Source organism: Phytophthora infestans, genomic scaffold (genome assembly GCF_000142945.1).
Source record: "Phytophthora infestans T30-4 supercont1.12 genomic scaffold, whole genome shotgun sequence".
NCBI classification, from domain to species: Eukaryota; Oomycota; class Peronosporomycetes; order Peronosporales; family Peronosporaceae; genus Phytophthora; species Phytophthora infestans.
The window spans coordinates 2,943,179-2,964,616 of NW_003303747.1; the positions used below are offsets into that span (position 1 = coordinate 2,943,179).

Genomic DNA, 21,438 nt, shown 5'->3' on the forward strand with positions numbered 1-21,438 from the left:
GATATCTGCCGGCAAAGTCTTTGGACCAGGAATCCTAGAGGCAAATAACGTGATGTTGAAGAAATGATGCCTCGACAGAAGCAATGCAGAAGTAAAGAGAGTTGGTATTATAGTATTTCCATAGTACTATTGCTAATAAATATTGAGCCACGCCGCCCGATCTCTTTATATCAGCTTGGGGTTGAACACCGCTAACCTCCGTCGCACGAGATCAAAGACGCCGTTGCGGCGGAAGAGGCAACATATGTCGAAACGAGTCTTGGTCAGCAGAAGACGCTCCGCCTTGAGTGCAGCAGACTGGCTTTGGAGCTGCTCGAACTGCTGCTCGTGGCTCGCGCGCGCGTCGCCCAGAACCTTTAGTAGTTTGTGCTCCTCCTGGCGCTCCTCTGTCATCTCGGCGAGCGCAGCCGTGACGTCACTCACCGTGTGCACATTGCCCGCCTCGAGCTCGCGCACGAATTCATCGATGTCTTCAATTCGGTCATGACAGTCGTCGATGTCGTCACTATAGGACTCAACCTCCTCCTGCTCGTCCTCCAGTGCAAGCTCTAGGTCACCCAGCTCCATCTCGATCTTGCGCAGTCGAGCTACCGTGGCCTTGAGCACCTGCACCAGCGCGTAGTTGGTCACCTTGACAACGCGCCGCGACGTCTGCTTGTCCATGGCAACTTTCATCTGCATTTTGTCTTCTGTTGTTGCTGTGTGTGTGAGTCTTGAAAAGAGAAAAACTCCCTTTCTCGTCGGCTTGCTTAGCTTGAGGGAAATCCGAAAGTGAAGAAGATTGCCACCGCACTTCTGGCGGCGCAGACCAGCCATCGAGCACTGGCCTTCTTTTGCACCGCTGAATGAACCCGGCCAGATTAAGCGGGACCCAGCGGTTACGAAATCCAATCACAAAAACGCGCAACGTAATTGTTTGGAATACGTGATTGGTCACACCCCACAAATTTGTAGAATATAGCCAATCAATCTTAGCAAAAAATCTGGTTTTGGAAGCCAGATATTTAGTCAATCTGCTTCATTGGCAAGCAGGTCTTGTCGATGAGTCCGCCATTTCATACTATGAAGTACATAGGTTTCAAACGCGTGGGCTGCTGAGAAACTCCGCTGCCGTGTACATGCATACTTATAATACTGTTTCCATGTTTTAGTCGTCATTTATCTGGTCTGCAAACGATATTCAATTAATACGCATGTAATAGACAGCGCCATACTTTTTTAGTTTTACATGTAGTGCATGAGCAGATAAACTCGTTAGACCAATTATGCAAGCATTGCCGGTATTTAAAATACTACAGGTGTTTAAAAGTGTATTATAGTGGTTGAACTCGCATGGCAGCCCATCAGGTTGAGTGGATCCCGAAGGAAGATGCCTTGTCCACGACGGCGCCGGTCATCCTGATGGCAGAGCTGCCATGTGGTGCGCGGAGTGACCGCTCTTCTCCGCGGCAGCCAACTCTATTACATAGTTGTATTGTATAGTGACTTTATTCTAGCAGAAACGAGCCGATTTCGCCATAGTGGAGAAGCACGTCACCGAAAGTGCGTCGCTTGGAGTCGGTGACCGAGCAATGGAAAAGGTCAGCTCAGCATTGTCCGTGCGAAGACACCGGCTGCAGCCATCAGGATCTAAGCTTATTAATAGCGCCGTGGCGGTAGGCTTGAAGTCCGCGGTGGCAGCTTTGATAAGCGCCCTACACGTAGCGGCGCTGCTTCGGTAGCGTGCAGTCCATTTTGCAGTATTTGCCGACGTGGCAATGCGCTGGACTCGACAATGAAAGAAACACATTTCCGCAGTACCACTACTCGTTGTACGACACCATGATAACTTATCATTAAAAGCTTATATCAAATGTGCTACAGTAACATGCCTAATGAGCGCGAGGAAGCGACCCAGATGCATTGGTCGACCCGGCGAGTGCACGACCTCCTTCGCTACTTCGACGCCGTGCGCACGACCAGGCATCTTGTGCCTCTACAATGCAGTACATGTAGACTACATGTACTGTACACCCCAAGTCGTCTATTACACGTATCATTGGCACGGGGCGGAAGATCGAGCGGCGAGCGGACATGCGCAGAAAGCAGCAGGGACTGATCGTGTGGCGCAGGCGGCAATGTTGAAGGCGGGCATGATACGTCGACACACCGGAAATTAAAACAGGCTTTGCCGGTTGTGTCATCTCGAATGTGCATGCCCGCCGCCTCATTGCGCTGCATCACCTTAGTGCTTATGCAGCAGACGCTTTTTCTCGAGCCCGGCGATCGCATGGCCCACGATGAGTGTTTTCGCACGGCTGGCAAACGCGAGGATAAGAATCCGCCAAGGCCTCGGGAAAAGCTGTATAACCGGTGATCTCGAGATCGGGCTTCCCTACTTTGCTGATCAATTCACCTAAGACGCGGGCATGGTGCGCGCTCCTTTCAAACCGGAGTCCCCTATTGATGGAAGGATCCGTCTATTGAGTATTATCATTATTATCCTGTTTATTTTCTCTTTCTTGTTCTACTCGTTCTTTCATGACACTTTCAGATTGAATTTTATAACTTTAAGTACATAACTTTAAATGCTGTACCAAGTAGAAGAAGTAAATACTAGTATTTACAAGCTGTTAAAACAAAACACTCACTGTACATACAGTACTACATTGAGGGTTAAACACCAGTGCCTACTGTACTGTACACTGTACAGTGTACAGTAGCGCTGCGCGTGACTACAGTTGCAGTCACATACCCTCTATTATATGCTCGTCATAGCCGTGCGATTGTCAACGCGAGATGAGTGCGTCGACCACAGTATATTATGTAAAATACATGTACATGCACAAGTACTGAAGACGCTTGCATGCCTCCACTCACAAATCATGCGTATTTGTCCTGTCGGCACAAGGCATAATCAATAAAGTAATCCTGTACTGCCTACTCAATCCTACCTACCGACCGATAAAGCAACGAGATCATTAGACCCCCAAATTAGAATTATATCACTACATCGAGATTGCAGCAAAATGGACTGTCCTGTAAGCGAGAGCTATAAAAAATCTAGCTGTTCATATGCGTCTAATTTTTTTGCTTGTCCCATGAGTGCGTGTCTGGATCGCCCGGAGTTTTACTTAGAGTCTCGCTGTCATTTTTCAAAATCTCGTATGCCAAAGAGGTATTGTGTCTTTCAACTCTTTTGGCAAAACGGGCAACAAAAAACTCACCTCCAAGTGCAGAGGTTAGGTTTACTCATCTGTTTTAGTAGGGAGTCTACCAGCGAATTATCCTGATACTTCTTAGATAAAAAATATTTTATCCAATTAAATCAGGGTTTGCGCAATTTATCAGCTAATCACGTTTATACCGTCGATCCCTTGAAAGGACCCAAGAAACTAGTCTCAAGCTGGGAAAAAGTCTCGAATGGCTATAAATTTCCCAGCCATTCGATACTAAGTACTCCACAGAGCAGTTTAGAATGACCTACTCAATCGACATGCGCTGGAGAGCCATCGTGCTTATGTACGTATACTCAATCCAAGCAGAGACAGTGGCTAGTGTTCTAGGTATTTCTCAGCGCAGTCTAGGTCGATGGTTCAGACGATTTCGCGCGACCGGAAATGTACTGAAAAGCGAGCCAAGGAACAGGACGTCAAGATGGCCAACCGAGGTGTGTGCGTTTGTGCGTCAGTACGTAAATCAGCATCCATGCTTCTATTTTGAAGAGCTACGGCTCGAGCTACGAGCTCGCTACACTAGCACTATTAGTGTATCAGACTCAACTATTTGTCGAGCCCTCCGATTCGATCTCAACCTCACCAGGAAGGTGCTTACGAAGCGAGCGCGGGAATGTGTACCGAGGGAGCGCCGTGAGTATGTTGCTCGACTCTTACCGTACTATAGCGGTCCAGACCAACTCGTATTCATCGACGAAACTTCGAAAGATGGGAGGTAAAGTATTCTGTTTAATAAAGGTTACTATGCATTTAATCTAATTAGCTTGAGTTTTGTATGTTTAGGTCAGTTCTTCGTCGGTATGGATGGTCGGCAAGAAATACTGCAGCTCACGTTACAATACCTTTCAGTCGTGGAAAGAGAGTGTCAATTTTGGCCGCGATGGATGTGAAGGGCTTTTTTGGGTGGGGAAACGTGGAGGGAACATTTACGCGTTTAGAATTTCATCACGTGTTTAAGGAAAAGATTCTCCCGTTTCTCAATCCATGGCCTTTGCCTCGATCCATTGTAATCATGGACAATGCCAAGATTCATATGTACAAAGAATTGCAAGCTTTGATACACGCTACTGGAGCTCTGCTGTTTTTCCTGCCTCCGTACTCACCAGATTTAAATCCTATTGAGGTTGGCTTCTCGCTTCTCAAACGGTGGATTCAAAGACACGCTAATATGGCATTTCGTGAAGATCCTCTCGCTGTTTTAAAAGTGGCAATGTATAAGTGCACCAAGCAGAAAGACGAAGTCGGAGAGAATTTGTATAGTCATTGTGGGTACATGTCAAACGAGATAGCGATAAAACAGTAGCAAACAGTAAAGGTAACTTGTCCTACTCTACTACTCCATATTTGCATCGGTATCACTCATGTGTTCTTCGTCTTCAATGTTGGTCGCTGGTGCCGGCGTGTCTGTTTGTGTTGGCGCTCTAAACGGAGGTCGTAAGCTATAGCTCGGTAGTCCCAGCGCCTCTCGTAGATCACTTACGCTCACATGTAATGGCACAGGAACACCATGAAGCTTAACGCGCACGACTCGATACTCACCTGCGCTTTGCTGTCGCTGTTGTTCTTCCATTGCACTATTCATTGCTGCTTGCTCGACGTCAATGTGCTGGAGCTGGCGGAATGTAACACTGTCGGGTACTTGTAATGGAGTCCCTTCAGGCAATCTTGCGTGTGTGATGGCCATGTATCGCTCTGTCGCAGGCCCAGCGTCAACCTGCTGCTCTCTCAGAAATGCTGCCACACGTGGCATTTGCTCCTGAATACGGGCAGCACTAGCTCGACGGAGTGACGTCTGAGCTTCAGGCTTGGGTACGTACACAAAAAGCTCCAGCTCAAACCCTGCTTGCCCATTACGCCTCCGTTTCGCCCTGTTCCAGACATCCTTTAATTGTGCAAGAAGGGCCGCTGTGTCTTGGCATGCAATCTCAAACTGTTTTTGCTTGGCGTTATTGCTAGGCTTCAGATAGATGTCGAATTCAGGTCTCCATTGTCCTGGCAGTTTGCTCTCGAAATGTTCTTCGACTTTTGCTCGCAGGATGCTGTACCCATCGGATACCTTGTACAAAAATGCTGGTGACACCGGAACCTTGTCCCGACACGCAGCGAAGGGTTCTCCATTCTTGATGCTGAGACGACAGGACAGTGACTCTGGCAGCGGAATATTCTCCATTTACAGCTCAGGTGTTTGAATTTGATGGTTATTGTAGTTGTGAATCGCTATCCTCCGCTGGTAAACTGCATATAAACACTCCCTTGTCTGTACACTGTACAACAACGTCCTCGTATTTACCGCCCCTCTTATCTTATTCACACCGCTGGTAAACTGCATATAAACACTCCCTTGCCTGTACACTGTACAACCCCGTCCTCGCATTTACCGCCCCTCTTATCTTATTCACACCGCTGGTAAACTGCATATAAACACTCCCTTGCCTGTACACTGTACAACCCCGTCCTCGCATTTACCGCCCCTCTTATCTTATTCACACAACGCGCTGCACTTACCCGTAGAGTGTGAGCTAAACCATAGCAGCCGTCTCGCACTACCTTACCATTCTTATCCATCGGCAACTTGTAACGGTGCCACCGCAGACCACACTACACAACACGCCAACACGCCAAATAATACCATCGAGAGGAATTGAACCTCCACCCCCCGAAACCAGGACTCTACCGTTGAGCTACGTTGGTGCTGAAGCGTAGCTGTGAGCCGTGTTGTGTCTTGGTGGGCGTAGCTTGGTCCGCACGCTGTTTGATCTTGACCCGGTGAAAGCTTGAATGGGAGCCACGTGTGCGACATACAGAGCGTGCCTGTCGCTCATTGACGTATTTCGGCCAATCACATTAGCCTTGAATTAAGATAAATATTACGGCACACCGTTACAGATTAGAAAGCCCTTTTTAGATCAAGACTCCCTTCGGAGCTAGTTATAAAATGCGGCAAAACGACAGAAAGGCACAATACATGTAGTGGCACTTCTTTACAAAATCCGGTCCGTCTGTTTCTGGCTAAATCAGTAATTGCCCAGTGATCGCTTAGAGAGCACCGAAGCGAAGCGTAGGTCGGGGGCGCGGCGCGTAGCGCGGAGTACATGCACAAAAAAGGAGGTTCTATCTATACCGGAGCCACCGAAGCGAAGCGGAGGTCGGTGACTAGGGAGAGCTCTAGCGTAGCGGGCGCGGCTTAGCGCCCCGCCGCGATCTTTGGCGATATCTACCATGTTATTTCTCGGTTAAGTACTAATCGCACAGGTTTGCGCACAGAAACTACACCTTTGCCAGGCCAAAATTTGGAGACCACGCAAAACAAAATGATACTTACGAACCTAAGTACGAATCGCGATTTAAGCACACTAAACGAACTCCTGTATCTCTTAAGCCCTTATAAGCTACAGAATGCTTAAAACTGAAGAAGTTGTGGTCGCTCAAAAAAATTATCTCCATTTATGGGCCCTCGATTTGAAGATACATTTAGGAGGGTTGTGAGCTCAATATTTGTTTCAATTTTAAAAATTCATGTGTAATTTAAAAGCCCTTGTCAAAAGCAATTAAAGAAGGGTAGTTTTACAAAAAAAATTCGAAGGAAGTTTACACCAAATGTCACAGTTCTGGTTAAGTACGAAAATCAATTGGCCAACTTTAATCTCGATTATCTCAATGGTTCGTAGTAAGGTATCATTTTGTTTTGCCTGGTCTCAAATTGGCGGTGGTGTAAACCAAAGTGGAATGAAGTACCGTATTTCGTATGTGCTTGCTGACATGCATCTGCATAATTTGTAGCTGCACATCAGGAGGATAGTCAACAGTTGCATTCATAGAAAATTAAGAATAGAAGACATAATTGCAACTAATTAGAAGGTGTCGTCATTTTCTTCATCACTGTAACTACAGTTTAGGTCGTCATCCGATGAAACACCGTCTACGGTGGCATCGCTTAAAAATTCAAGCACTTTGGCGCTCACAGGGGCTCCATCTTTTCACAGAGCATTTATCCAATGCACAATATTATGTTCAGCGTCAACAGGAAGAATAGTCACACTCCCTTTCGGCCGCAGGTACTCAAACGAGCTAGACTAGGAGCTGCACACAACGTTTCTAGCCGTTCTCGCTCTTTCCGCCACTGATAGAGTAGCTTTCGCTTCTGTTCTCGGGCGTGATCATCTAGACCACGGAAATATTTAGCTAATGTAGTGTCAACATCGTGTTTACCGAAAAAGGTAGCGATCTCGAGCGTTGTCACGTTTGTGTAGCAAGTACGGAAAGATTTTAGAGTCTTGCGACCGCAGCCATTAACGCGAGGGCGGCCCGGTGGCGGTGCTCGCATGCGTGGCTGTCGTTCTGTTGCTGCGATTTTGCTAATGACAAGAATACAGTAGCTAAAGTAACATTCAAATTTAAAATTTAAATTCAGAAATTAGTATGTAGAGCAACGGGGATTTAGTGTATCGCTAACTGGTGGCTTCGAGCCACTGCCACAACCAGACTTTCAACTCCACGCGCATGCCAAGGGAGCCAAAGCACGGTCTTGACGCCAGGACGCGGTCCTGGACGCTCACAAGGAAGGCAGGGACTGGATGCTGGTTGCAGACCACAATAGGGTCTGCCGAGATCAAGACGAGGGGCGGTGCGCGTGCGTCGTGCACAAAGTGTACCTAGGAGATGGAGGATGCGCTAGTGAACTACCTAGAGAAGAATAGTTTGTATACGCTGATGCAAATGTAGGATATGCTATGGTTTGACTTTGGCACTCGCATAATCACTTCACTTATCAGCAAGACATTGTGCGATAAGCTGTATACAGTCAAGCAGGTATGCTGGGCTCGTACTGATTTGAACTGAATAATTAGTACTAAGTAAATGGTTTTCAGACAGATTCGTATCGAGCTACAAACGTGCAATAACGACACCAACACCAAAAAGCGACGTGTATTTAGTGAGGCTTTAGCAGCACATGAAAGGAAGGGGTCGTTCATCGTTTACTATGACGAGACCAATTACAATCTCTATTGTAAACGGTCTCAAGGGCAAGCTCCTATTGGACAGCGTGTGGTTGTGACGCTTCCGCCTTCCAAAGGCGCGAGCTTACAATTGCAATGTGTAGTTTTCACAGAGGTTGAGGTGGCTCACGGGGCTAGACAACGTTGCAGCATTAAAATGGAGCTGAATGCGGCTTTTGTGGACAACGTCTACGATGCTGTGAAGGCTACAGATGTCTACAGGGACCATTTCGTCGGTAAAAAGATTGTCATCGTCTTAGATAACGCACCTGCACACAACCAAAAAAAAAAAGAAGATTGGGTCCAAGGCAGAGAGGACCTGGAGCTACTACGGCTCGGCCCTTATTCGCCTATGTGCAATCCGATCGAAGGTATGTAAAAATTAAATGAGCTCGTTATATCCACTGGTATATTTTTGTTCTAACGTAGGCTGCTTCAGCTCCCTAAAGGCTCGCATCAAGGCTTACTTGGCTCTGGATTCCGACCAACTGTTCAATTTGCCGCACGGTAAGATGACGGAGCGTCGTATGTGCTTGCTCGAAAGAGCAGTGGGCCACTGCATGCCCTGCATCGATCTGCGCTTAGCCAACAAGATGGATCGCCACTGCGCACTCTCCGTCGTAGCTGCTATTCGCTGCGAGCCCATGAGCTACGGGACGTTATCGGATTTTGCATTACACTTAATCCACATTGGTCTGTAGTAAATTTCAGAATTTATTTTCTAAAACAAATTCTCGTTACGGGACATTCCACTTTGGTTTACACTATCGCCAGTTTGGACTGACAAAGGTGTAGATACTGTCGCACCAGTGGGAGAAGTACCACGACTCGCGCCGACCCCCAAGCCCGTCTCAGCTCAGCATCAGCTCGCTCGAATCCTTGAACACCATCTTTTGGCTTCGCCCGCCGTGATGAGGCAACTTTAGTAGCTCGAGACGCACGACGTGGCTTTCTACATCTTTAAGAGCTGAAGGATCAACGCAAAAACAAGCGCGCTCGCTCCTTTACCGGACAGTGATAACGAGGTTGACGCGAGCAACCCAGTTCTTGACATTTTTTACGAGATCGGCGCCGACAGCGTGCTGAAGCTCTCCAATTTTACGATTGGAGAGAGCTCCCGATTGTGAAGTAGTGTTAGTGGCTACATGGCTACACGTTGGAACGTGGGAAAAGGCAACAAGCACCGCGAGTCCGGCATGGATGTGCTCTTTATGAGCCTGTGGGTACTGAAGAACGGTGGTCGTTGGGACCTTGTGGCCTCAACGTTTCACTTCAAAGCTCTGACGTTTGAAAAAAAGATGGTGAGCTGCTTAGAGACATTATCGCCGTACTTGTACAAGGTCTACGTTTCTCACGCGGGGCATGATAAAACGATGCGTAGCGAGATATTGGCAGAGCACCCTTCCGGTACTACCGGACGGCAGGCTATGCGATGGATGTAACGTTTCAACAGGCGAATATGCTTAGCGGCGCTCAGCAAGAGCGTGCTGCTTACTACAGTAAAAAGTATCCGTTCTTCCTACTGGATTAGCCATCAATTACTCGAGTCACTTCAAGGGATCAGTGACCGTTATCACTATTTTCAGGAAGAACATGGACTTCCACGTAGCTGCCGCAACAAAACCTACGACGGACGACCTGTAACGGATTTACACACAAGTGGCTACACATAGCCACTTGGTTACGAAAGAGGTTTTCCACGTTGGTGTGAGATACACCAATGACCGCATTTGGCAGACTGTTGGTCTGCATGCATTCAATGCATTCATTGGTTGAAAGTCAATATCTTCAATCAATTAGAATGGTAGGATTATGTCAACCATTCGTTAATAAATACCTTTCATTTAGAGAATTAGATTTGGAAGAAAACCCCAACAAACAAATAAACAGTTCTCATTTTACCGGAATCGGCTTTGCTTTTCTATTTAAGTAATTCTATATTTTCATCCGAAAGTATAGTTAATCTAAGTGTGAAACGCAGCTTACGCTTCCTTGTACACGTGCGCTAACGTGTAAGCCGAAATAGTGGGCTTAAAGTAGGCCCATCACACCTGATAGCACTTTGTAGTCCGTCCAACAGCCGACTAACTGACGGGCTTTGCATGGAATACGAACACGGAGCGAAGAACCAACCCATCGACATTCACCCGTCCATGCGTAACCCAAGTACTTCTGCCACGCAGAATGTGCGTGCAGACTGTCCCCATCTGGCGAATCCAGATTGGGGAGCTCTCCAAAGACTGTCAACAGTCATTGGAGAGGCAGCCGTAACGATAATGCTACGTACGCTGTCGCCAACAGAGTAGCACGGTGTTGCTCAGGGGCTCATCGTGCGCGAGCAGCGCGATGCTGTTGCTGCTACGAAAGTGTCGTCCGGGACGACACCGCGCATGCAATCGTTGAGACTGCACGTGGACATTTATGTGGGAAAAGCCTTTTCTACGATGGCTTGCCGAAGTCGACACTGCCATAACGGCTCGACATATCACTGACGGAGAGCCGAAGGTTGCGTTCGCCATGTCATGTCTTGGCGAAGGAGCGAGGAGATTGGCGTATACCAGAGGTCGCAAGCCCAAATTTTCAGTTAACCGTACCGTCCAAAAGCGAATGCGAACCAGCCCCTGGCATTGGATGATAGGACAGAGAATTATACGATCGGATGACCATGGCCAACCATATGGGACTCTCGGACAACCGTGGCTGGCCGAAAATTAAAATCGGCTAACCCAAAAAAAAAAATTTTAAAGAAGAAGAAAAAAAACGTTCCTACAACAAATCTGCATTCGAGCGCGCGACTAGTATGTCGTTTAAAACTGCCGGGCTCTGCATTGTTCGTTTTACGCCAAACGCGTTTCCTGCATCGTAGAAACTACTCTCAGACATGACACAAAGCAGGTATTGCTAGGATCGATCTTGCAACAAAACCGAGTACAGGGAAGCTTGAAATCTCACCGTTTCCTCCGTGGCTCGATACCTTCTTCCATCACTTCAACATATCAAAATTCATTTTTCCTGTTTCGCTCAGTCGGACTGCGAAGTAATTGTCCAGTTCGTGTTCTTCAAGAGAAAGGCTAGGGCTCTGAGGATTAAGTTTCTTCGTCAGAGTCATCCAAGCTAGTAAACCTCCTTCCTGATTTTCGCTTCTTTTTGCTGGCCCGCGGGGCTCGTGTCGAAGATGGACACTCTGCTTATCTGTGTACTCACGCATTGATGCTATAAGCACATTCTTGGCGTTTTTCAAGCCGCTGTAATCAACACCAAACGTAACAAGTCTATGCATTTGCCGTGGGTCCAGTATAGCAGCCACATTGTGTTTATCGATGATTCCCGCTTTCGGAAGCGCTTCGGTCAGAATGACCTGCTTAAAATTCACCAATGAAACCTAATAGATTGCATAACTTCGTCATGTCCACTGTCGGATTGAATAATCTCGATATCGGTATGATGCTTCAACAACTCGATTAGTCGATGTGTTTCCAGTACTACCAGGTGTAGGGTGTTTTTTTCAGCTTTCCAGCTTCAGTGTAGCCTCTTGAAATGTGTCAAGAAAACTAACAAGTTCTTTGGGAAGTGGACGGTCAACGTAATGGCCCCCTCCATTACATAAGTAGGTAGATTTCTTTAAATAAGTAGGTGCATCGGCACACGACTAGCGTGTGCTGAAATGCTGTCATGCCATTGACTGATATATGGGGAGCTAGACCCATTATTAGCCAATTGGACTATGACGTGTATTTGAGTGGCCAGGGCTGTGGCCTTGGTCCTAAAATAAAGTCAGAGTTGATTTTTCCTTAAACCTAAGACTCAGTCGTCCTATTGCGAGCTTCCTCAACACTATAGTGTAAGCAAGTAACGAAGTAAATACCTGGCCCCTTACAGTCAATGAGTTGAAGATAAGAAAGCTTTCGTCGCGTACTTAGCAGAGCTGCTAGCTCATCGTACATTTCCAAAACACTACTCAGCATGCGGTAGTTAGACCCCAAACGAGTAACATTCTCTTGCTTATGGGTTTTCAAAAGATCGGCCTGGAGATTGGCTTGCTTGATGTACCGAACAAGTTCTTGCAGGCATCGATCAAATCAAAGACTTCGTGTACTCTGTCGCGAAACTCATAAAACGGCTTCGATCTTACTCAATTAATCATTTCCGTTGTTTTGTAGAGGACGGTAGTCAAAGCAGTAGCAATCTTGCAGTCTGCGCCAGAAATCCAGTCGTATCGAGAACGGAAGCCGTTACTTCCGCTCATATTCGAGCCACTATCAGTAACGACTGTAAATAGTCCACGGTACCGACGACTGTAAAAATGCGTTTGTCATAATGCCGTAGCATCTTAGACAATCGTTAAACAAATCCGATACCGCAGCTGTTGTATGGAATTTCGATTTAGAGTGCTTGACTTGCAGTGTCCGCAAGTGCAACTTAAACTGATCGTCAATGAAATGCACAATGATAGATACAATGTCGTCTTGTGAATCTTATCCGTCCACAAGTCAAGCGCGAAACCCGCGCAACAACCAGCAGGACCATTACATGTTCGACACGGTCTCTAGCTGTAGCGGCCACTTTGACTACATGATTATTTACGCTGTTTCCGACTGGCACAAGATCGTTATTTTTTTTGGCGTTTGACTTGGCTCCAATTTCAAACAATGCAGCAGTGAGAAGCTTAAAGCCTTCTCCCTTTAGACAACTAAATGACCGTAGATCCATGCAGCACATCATAGCAGCGGCTCGACTAAATTGTCGTTTTTCATGTGCCGACACAGATGCAGCAGTCGCAAAATCAATCAGGGGCCCAGCTTGTAAATTTGCATCTTTGATAGAGCAAACTTTCATGTGAGTGTTCAAAGATGTCGTTACCTTGACACTATTATAGACATACGTGTGAAAGCAGGCTCTACGCGCGACAAATTCATGGTCATGAGCTTAAAAAAAAAAAACCATTTCCTTTTTCCATCACTTGCGAAAAGTAGCTCCGACATAGTGCTCTTGGAGACGATTTGGCTTGCAGAACTAGTACTGGCTCTGGCCTACGTCCCTTTAGCTCCTCTTCCACTGATTGTTTTTAAAGATGACAAGTCTAACGATCGAAATGCTTCAAGTCTTCGAGCGGCTGTATCCGATATATCTGTTGCACTACCGCCAATATCCAGGTCTACGTCAATTGAGAGCGTAGAAAAAATCACAAATGAGTCCATTTAGCGACGATATGCTACGGCTGACACAGTTCGCCCTATTGAGAAGCCGGTTATAACCGCGTAGTCGAAACCACTTGTGGAAGAATGCCACCTCTTAACCTGAATGAGAGAGTAAATCATGCAACCTGCGCGATAATAATACTAAATGTTGAGCTGGTACGAGTACATTCAAAACGTACGCAGTTTAGCGAGTGAGGTAGTGTGCAGGCCGCACACTGTGTGACGAAGACTGATCCCACCAGCGTGCTTGAAGCGAAAGAAGGTATACGTTGAGGCACCGCTTGAAGCGAAGGAAGGAGCTCGTTGTGGCGTCGAATATCGCAAGTATGTCGAAGGGTGAGTGGTCTCTGCCATTTTCGGCTATCCGTAACCAACCAGTGAGCTGAGTCGGTTATCCGTAACCAAATCTTTGGAATTTTTTCGGTAAACCATACCCGTCCGTGGTCACGGTCAAACTTTACCCGAACGGGTACGGGTAGCCGTTTGCGACATAGCACGTATACGATATTCAAGAAGGAGCTCAGACAAGCGTTTGGGCCACCTCAGTGTAAGTTCCGGTCGAGAGCAGAGTTTCTCGACCTGCAGCAAGGTAAGCATGACGCTCATGCTTACGCCTAACATGTGCGGTACTTATTCTCGAATATCGTGACCAATCCGATCGACGAGGCGACAAAGATCGTCACGCTCATGAAGGGCTTGAAGGATGGGTCAGTGAAGACCTACTTCTTCCGAGAGTGCCCAAGTATTCTCGAAGCTGCGATTGATCTTGCGATGCAAGAGGATTTTAGCATGAAGCAGGCTAAGCTGCATGCGAACGTGCCGAGGATGGCACGTCCGATGATGAGAGCGGGCGGTCCAGTGTCTTTGGACCTCTCGAATGCTTCCGCTGTTGGACGCCAACAGCGTGTTGGGAAATAGTGCGGTGTTACCGATGTGGGATACACCGGACACTTGGCGCGTGAGTGCACAGCGCCTGTGCACTCGGTCAGGGGCCAACGTGGCGATGCCGGGCATCGCCGCGTACAATGAACAAACGTGCAGAGCCAGAAGACGCAAGGCGCCGTTCTGTTATTACAGTCGCGCGTGTCTACAACGGACACGCGACACTGGGGACTGCAGCCCCCAGCGAGAGGGATTCTCGCTGCAAGAAGCAAGATGACAAGCTAAATTTTGTCATCCTGAAGTGACGTCGAAGATAGCAGGCTCTCTTTGTTCTTTGGCTGACTCAGGTGCGTCGAGCAACTTTGTTCATTGGAAGGTCTCCCGAAGTTGAACTTCAAGGAAGTTAAAATATCTCGAAGTGTTTTGGAGGTGTGGTTGGCAACAGGTGCCACCGTAAGAACGGGGAAGCGCGTAGTACGCGTGCGCTTCTCGTACAAACATCGGGTGTTTGTGGAAGAGCTTATCGTCCTGGATCTGGACGATAAGTTTGACTTGGCATTGGGCATGCCGTGGCTTACACGGCATCGTCCAGTGATCAATTGGGAGAAGTGTACACTTGTACACTTCGGACTCAACGCATCAGAGAGCGATGGCCCTGTCAGTGTCGCGCATGTACCGCAATGTGCATCCGATCCCACCGTTGATGCAGCACCTTACGCTGCAGCCTCCGGTGCCCATTCACAAGTCGCAACGGCTGAGGCAGTCGCTTAGTCTGTCTTAAATCGGATTTCCGATTTAAGACACGTTCCTAATTCAATGACCATATCAACGCTGGGAGTTGATAGATCAAGTATGGAAGAACTTCAAGTCACATACAGTGACTGTGACGGTGGTGTGTCGGTCCCAGGAACTGACGCATCAGATATGCAAGGGACTTCAGCTACAAACAGTAGCTGTGATGTCCGCGTACACATAGTGCGTCAAGACGTTGAACGTCTTGATGCGAGCCCGTACTAGTCTGTAGTACCGGTCAATGCAATTGGAAAATCCTTCGACGAGTGCGTTGGAGTTGACGTCGCTTCTAGTCACGAGCTGGATGCGCTTCGCGAAGGACCTACGTACGATAGACGCATCGAACCGATCTGTATCCTTTTGGATATAGAATGGATGAACAGCGAAGCGGAGGAGTTGAGGCAACTCCACGCTGCAAATACCGCGGAGAGTAAGGACACTCTCCGCGCGAAGACGAAGAAGCAGCGCTTCGACGAGCAGAGCTGGGACTCGTTGAAGTCGAGTCCCTTCTAATATATTCTGCTGGAGCACAAGGATGTGCTCCCAGATGATATTCCTGCGGAACTTCCGCAGGACAAGGGCATATAGCACGGGATCGACCTCGTGCCGGTACGAAGTACTATGTGACGCGGCAGTGGCCACTGCCGCGAGATCAAGTAAAGACAATCGACGACTTCTTTGAAAGTCTTCGTAAAGCGGGTCAAGTGCGGAAATCAAAGTCCCCGCACGGCGCACCAACGTCCTGTGTCAAGAAGCCACGGGGCGGATGGCGCATCGCTCATACTTACAACAAGCTGAACAATGCGACGATACCGGCGCAGATGCCGATACCACGAAAAGACTTTACTCATCGATTCGATGGCCAAGAGCACCATATAAAGTGCTCTTGATTTGCGCGACGGGTTCTATCAGATCCTGATGCGTGAGGGGGGCATCCCTCTCACGCCTGTGAGCACTCCATGCAGTATGCTTTGGGAGTGGCTCGTAATGCCGCAGGAACTGAAGAACGCCCCCGCAACCTTCAATATATGTGTTACACATATATTGCGCCCAGTGCGTGACTTCGCACCGAGCTACTTCGACGACTTGTTCGTTCGCAGCCGGACTGAGGACGAGATGACTGACGTTGAGGTGCACAAAGGACACCTCCGTCAACTGCTAGGGCTTATGCGTAAACATAAGCTCTATGTGAACCTGAAGGTGTGTATCTTCGGGGCGAGCGAGGTACTGTCTCGTCGGGAAGAAGAACTTCCAACGTGAATGAACTAAGACAATTCCTTGGACTTGCAATGTACCTGTGCAAGACGTTGAGAATTACGCGGGCAAGATTCGCCCGCTGTCGCAGCTTCTGTAAAAGCAAGCTGAGTGACTGCTGAGTGTCAGCAGGCCTTCGATACAGTCAAGCAGCGCTTGACCGAGGCACCGATCTTGGCAGTGGCTGACTAAGATCGCACGGCTGCGTCGAAACAACCGCAGAAGAACACCGATAGCCGACGTGGTATCAGCGTTGACGACGCGAAGACAGTCTCGTTCCGGGGACGATGCTGCGAAAACAAACACGCCTGTGCGGCGCACAGACAGCGCGCAGACCGGGTCTGCTGCGGAGAAGAACACGTCTGTGCGGGGCACAGACAACGCGTAGGCTGGGCCTGCTGCAGAGAAGGAAGCCGAGCTGAGCAAACCATTTAGCACGCAATCACTGGACTTTGTCCAGTGCCGATAAGCCGTAATACGGTTTGTCCAGGACGCAATATAGGGTTCTGTAGCCAACCAGAAGCTGAACACAGACAATGTCGGTAGAGGAAACTCAAATAAATTCAAAAGGGGTTCATAAGTTCTGTTAGCTACACAGAGCCTACCACGATATGCAATTTCTGATTTCGGTACAAGCAAGCTTGCTCCGCGCTATATCGGCCCGTTTACAGTACTTGAACGGCATCGCAACGCGTTTACATTGGACATACTGCCCAGCATGCGACTCCATCCGACATTTTACGTCGGGCGGCTGAAGTCTTACGAGCAACGCGATCTATCTAGTCTTGATGGCTCGAGGATGACGAAGCAGCGTGAGCCAGCTTCTCAAGCGTGACGACGCGGTCGTACAGGCGTCTCAGCTCCGATCTGACTGCGACTTGGATACTCGAAGCGGTCTGAGCAGCCGCAGCGAACTGCGTCTTCTGTAGGCGCAGCTCCTGTGCAGGGCAGCGAGCTTCGCGCTCTGAGATTGTTCCAGAGCGACGAAACTATCGTGCAGAGCGCGAGAGCCATGGCCAACCTGAGGTAAACCATACGGAGGGTATATTTCTGCCCCCGCCACCGCCGCTGTGTGACGCACACAGATCGACACGTTGGATTGTCGAGCGGCTCGTGGACTTTGAAGCCCAAAAGGCGAACCGAGATCAAGCTCGTCTTCGTATTCGTTGGAGAGAATTTCTTCTCCATTGGGATACATGGGAGCCACGGGGCGTCCTGATGAAGGGCGTTCCGGAAATGGCGAGGGCGTACAATGTCCAGAACCGAGTGACGGCATATTGCCTGCATTAAAACTGCGAGTGCCACCAGCACGAGGTACACCACGGTGCGCAAGCTGAGCACGGAGGTCTCGCAGAGGAGCGGGTACACGCACGGAAGTGTACCCCGGCAGGTGATGCATAGTCTTCGCTTAAGATTCGAGTGCGCGTGTATCTGTCTAGACAATACAGAGGGGCATCGTGTGACCGAGCATATCCAGCTCCTCGTTGGTGAACAGGCGGTCGTAGCGTCCTGTAGAATCCTTCCCCTTGGTACTTTCGGTCTCTTGAGAGAACATCGCCCTAAGAGAGGCACAGTTTCAGGTGGAAACGCAAGGTATTTCCGCCTCCATAGCGTCAATATGGATGCGATCGATGAGATGACGCTTCAAGAACCCTCTTGAAGCATTGGCGTACCGCGACAATACGCTCGCGGTAGCCTTTCGCAAATGCGTTCTATGATTGACGAAGTGCCACCCACTCAGGCACTTTGCTTTGCGCGAAGGGTTTTTTCGACGAATTCCATCGGAGCTTATGGAAGCGTCCGATGTAGTAGTCACGCCTTTCATTCGTTAACGGATCAATGTGCATGACGACGGCCTTTGCGTCATCATTGGTGGCGCTGCATACGTACAGTCCTGTCGGGCTCGGCGGCGAAGTCGCACCGAGCGTGTCGGCAATTTCGGATGCAGTTGGCTTCCAGGGAGCGCGTACTACAGGTGCAGTACGCGGAGAAGAAGAAGGCACCGGCACAGGTGGCTGCACCTCCTCTTCATTGCGCGGACGCTTCGATTCAGGAGAGTCCGGAGCATCATCACGGCCTTGCCGTGACCCAAGAGGGGGATTGGGAGTTGGTTCAGCCGACTTAGAGTCGACAGCTGACGACGAGGTGCCATAGTCAATGGGTACGTCTCCGTCAGTAGACATAACTGACGAGCCCTCCATGACGACTAAAAGTTTGTCAGTCGTAGCTTGTGCACACTTCTGCTTATGCAGAGCGTGATAATGTGTGACAGAAAGGTTACCTTCTGTCGCGGGCGTGTTCGCTTGCGCGGACACTGAAGTGGTGGTGCCTGCACCTGCAGGCACACACGTAACAGAGTCTACAGGAGCAGACGCTTGTGCGAGCGTCTTCCTCGGCGAGCTCATGGCGAAATGAACTCGGGTTTCTCAAACGTTTTTACGGGCTCGTCAATACTTTGATTGATGTGTTAAGACTAGAGAGTCTTAGCTTAACGGGGGGGGGGTAACGGGGGTACACGCGAGGGGCTACACATAGCCACTTGGTAACGAAAGAGGTTTTCCACGTTGGTGTGAGATACACCAATGGTTACATTTGGCAGACTGTTGGTCTGCATGCATTCAATGTATTCATTGATTGAAAGTCAATATCTTCAATCAATTAAAATGGTACGATTATGTCAACCATTCGTTAGTAAATACCTTTCATTTAGAGAATTAGATTTGGAGGAAAGCCCCAACAAAAAAATAAAGAGTTCTTACTTTACCGGAATCGGCTTTGCTTTTCTATTTAGGTAAATCTATACTTTCGGACGAAAGTTTAGTTAATCTATGTGAAAAGCAGCTTACGCTTCCTTACACACGTGCGCTAGCGTGTAGGCCGAAGTAGTGGGCTTAAAGTAGGCCCATTACGGGCCCGTTCCATGATGAGTAGAATCATAGATCATTTTGGCGGATAAGGAGTACGAGGGACTAGAAAATGAAATGCGACCTATCATTCCAAAGTGTCGTATGCCTCGTGATCTGCTTACAGTCGAAGAAGAAGTTGTCAATCATGACACCTCATCATATCGAGTAATTGTAAACTAATTTTTTTGCAGACTTTGTACGTTATGGGCGCTATGTTCCGACAAGTATCGCTGGCAAGCGATTACACATGAACCCCACTTTAGAGCTTGTGCTGCGCTCACTAACGCCCACGCACAAGATCATCCATTGCGCGCAGAAGACGGCGAAACTATCGAGACTACCAGAGACGTATTTTCTCCATCGGGACGGAAAAGAGAGCAAGACGCCTCGGGGCTAACCGACGAGAAAGAAGGCGCAGACAGTTGCGAATTTGGGACGGCTACACCACTCAGTGACAGTGAATCGACCGAAATGGGTACCCCTTACTAAACTAATTAGTCACTTAGAAGACTCGAAATTCATAGTGTGACAACTAAATCAAAATATTGACGTATCCCTGAGATTATTTTTAATTGTGCGTGCGTGATTCAGATAACATGATTAGCATAGCTTGCGGTGTCTTGATTGTGTACTCGAACATGTTAAAACCTATTAAATAAGGTGAATCGTATTTATGCAATTTGGGCCCATCGTGCACGGTAGGTAGCTTCTGGTTTCGAGGCCTATTGATCATCAAGTTGATGCGGTGTGGATGATGCCAGTTCTGCGACAGGATAATGATGCTCATACTGACAGTACTAAGGGAAATCTGCAGTTTTTTTTGCTTTGGCCAGTTTAGTAGCTCAAGGTTATTCTACCAATGCCGTTGATGTATCCATCCGATAAATGATTTGGTTTGACCAAAATTTAACCAGCCGGTTATTGTGGAAACCCTCAATCATCTATTATTTGGACCAGCCCAGCTTCGCGCCATTCACACAAGAGCCTTGTGGCCTTCACAAGCTACATCACTAATGGTGCAGCGTTGCACCCGATACAGTGACGAGGATCGAGGTGCTGCTGTACTCGCAGGGGGCTCCATGAAGACAACAAGTGAAGAGACCAACATACCGTACATTACGCTTAACGCGTATGTGGCAGCTGCAAGCAAAGGAGACCCACGAGAGCCGAAGCGCCGAGATCCCCCCCCCCGCCTCTGTTGCCACATGATGCGGAAGTAAGTCTACGAGACTGAGTGTTAGGAATGCAGCGAGTAGGGAACCCTGTCAGCCGCCTGCTTCACATAGAGAAGCCGCCTGGTAGCAAGTCTCAGATATCGTGCGACAGAGTTTCTCATGCTGCCGGCTCGAGCGCTTAATAAGGGCAAGAAAAAGCGGAAAGAGACAGGAGGCCACATTTTAGCTCGCGGACTCCTAGAGAATGAAGAAAATTCAAACAAACGTGCCAAGAAATAAAAAAAGAAGCCGACCAGCGCACTAAGCCAGAATGGGGCTCCTGTGCAGATAATGACGACAATACCGCCAATGATGGATGTTATGCCAATGGTGCCAGCCGATGAGCCGTCAGTAGTGATGCAGGCGTGGGTTCAATTAATGTTCAAATTAAAACCGTAGATTTTCATGCCGAAAACGCTACGAAAATCGCCTAGCGTCTCACAATTGATGCAACTGGCGTCTCGATTTAAAAATTATTCTTGGATTTATCCGCATTTTTGTGCTGTCACTCCGAGAGGGCTAATAAACTGGCAATTTTCATAAATGTTTAATACTGTACAGTATCGACCAAATTTGGTGCTCTGAGCATGGACGCTTCATCTTTCTTCTGCAGGTAGGGGTGGGTAGTACACACAATCCGATCAATCGAGATGTATCTTCTGACGGATCCGATTGGCTCAATCCGATTTTCGATCTGCTTCGATAGAATCCGACTGATCGGTAGATCGAATCCGACTTGGTTGATTTGAATTTCTACAGGAAACCGTATTGAAACAGCTCAATGACGGATTTCTATAAAGAGGTATAAGGGTGTAAAGACTTAGATTGGTAACCGTCCGCTTGTCTTTTTAACCAATTAAGCTACAGTATCTTCAATTTCAAATAATAATTCGACATGACTTCTCATTAAATGTAAACGTTTATGGCTGCGGCGTGCAGCTCACTTAATAATTGGACCCATAGAGTCTCCAGGCTGACCA

General features: G+C 48.2%; 3 protein-coding genes across 3 annotated transcripts; 1 reads left to right on the plus strand and 2 right to left on the minus strand.

Moving 5' to 3' along the window:
* Nucleotides 1–91: 91 nt before the first annotated feature.
* On the minus strand, nt 92–816 carry PITG_08218 (uncharacterized protein; the record flags this gene model as incomplete). Its single annotated transcript, XM_002904330.1, has 1 exon — nt 92–816. The coding sequence occupies one exon, from the start codon at nt 814–816 to the stop codon at nt 166–168; it is 651 nt and encodes a 216-aa protein (XP_002904376.1).
* A 3,732-nt stretch (nt 817–4,548) lies between these two features.
* Nucleotides 4,549–5,385, minus strand: PITG_08219 (uncharacterized protein; the record flags this gene model as incomplete). The annotated part of the gene is made up of 3 exons (XM_002904331.1): nt 4,549–4,749; nt 4,813–5,237; nt 5,313–5,385. The coding sequence occupies 3 exons, from the start codon at nt 5,383–5,385 to the stop codon at nt 4,549–4,551; spliced, it is 699 nt and encodes a 232-aa protein (XP_002904377.1).
* A 14,106-nt stretch (nt 5,386–19,491) lies between these two features.
* PITG_08220 (uncharacterized protein) lies at nt 19,492–21,164 on the plus strand (the record flags this gene model as incomplete). Its single annotated transcript, XM_002904332.1, has 3 exons — nt 19,492–19,592; nt 20,284–20,373; nt 21,020–21,164. 3 exons carry the CDS (start codon nt 19,492–19,494, stop codon nt 21,162–21,164), a joined length of 336 nt encoding a protein of 111 aa, XP_002904378.1.
* Nucleotides 21,165–21,438: the final 274 nt, after the last annotated feature.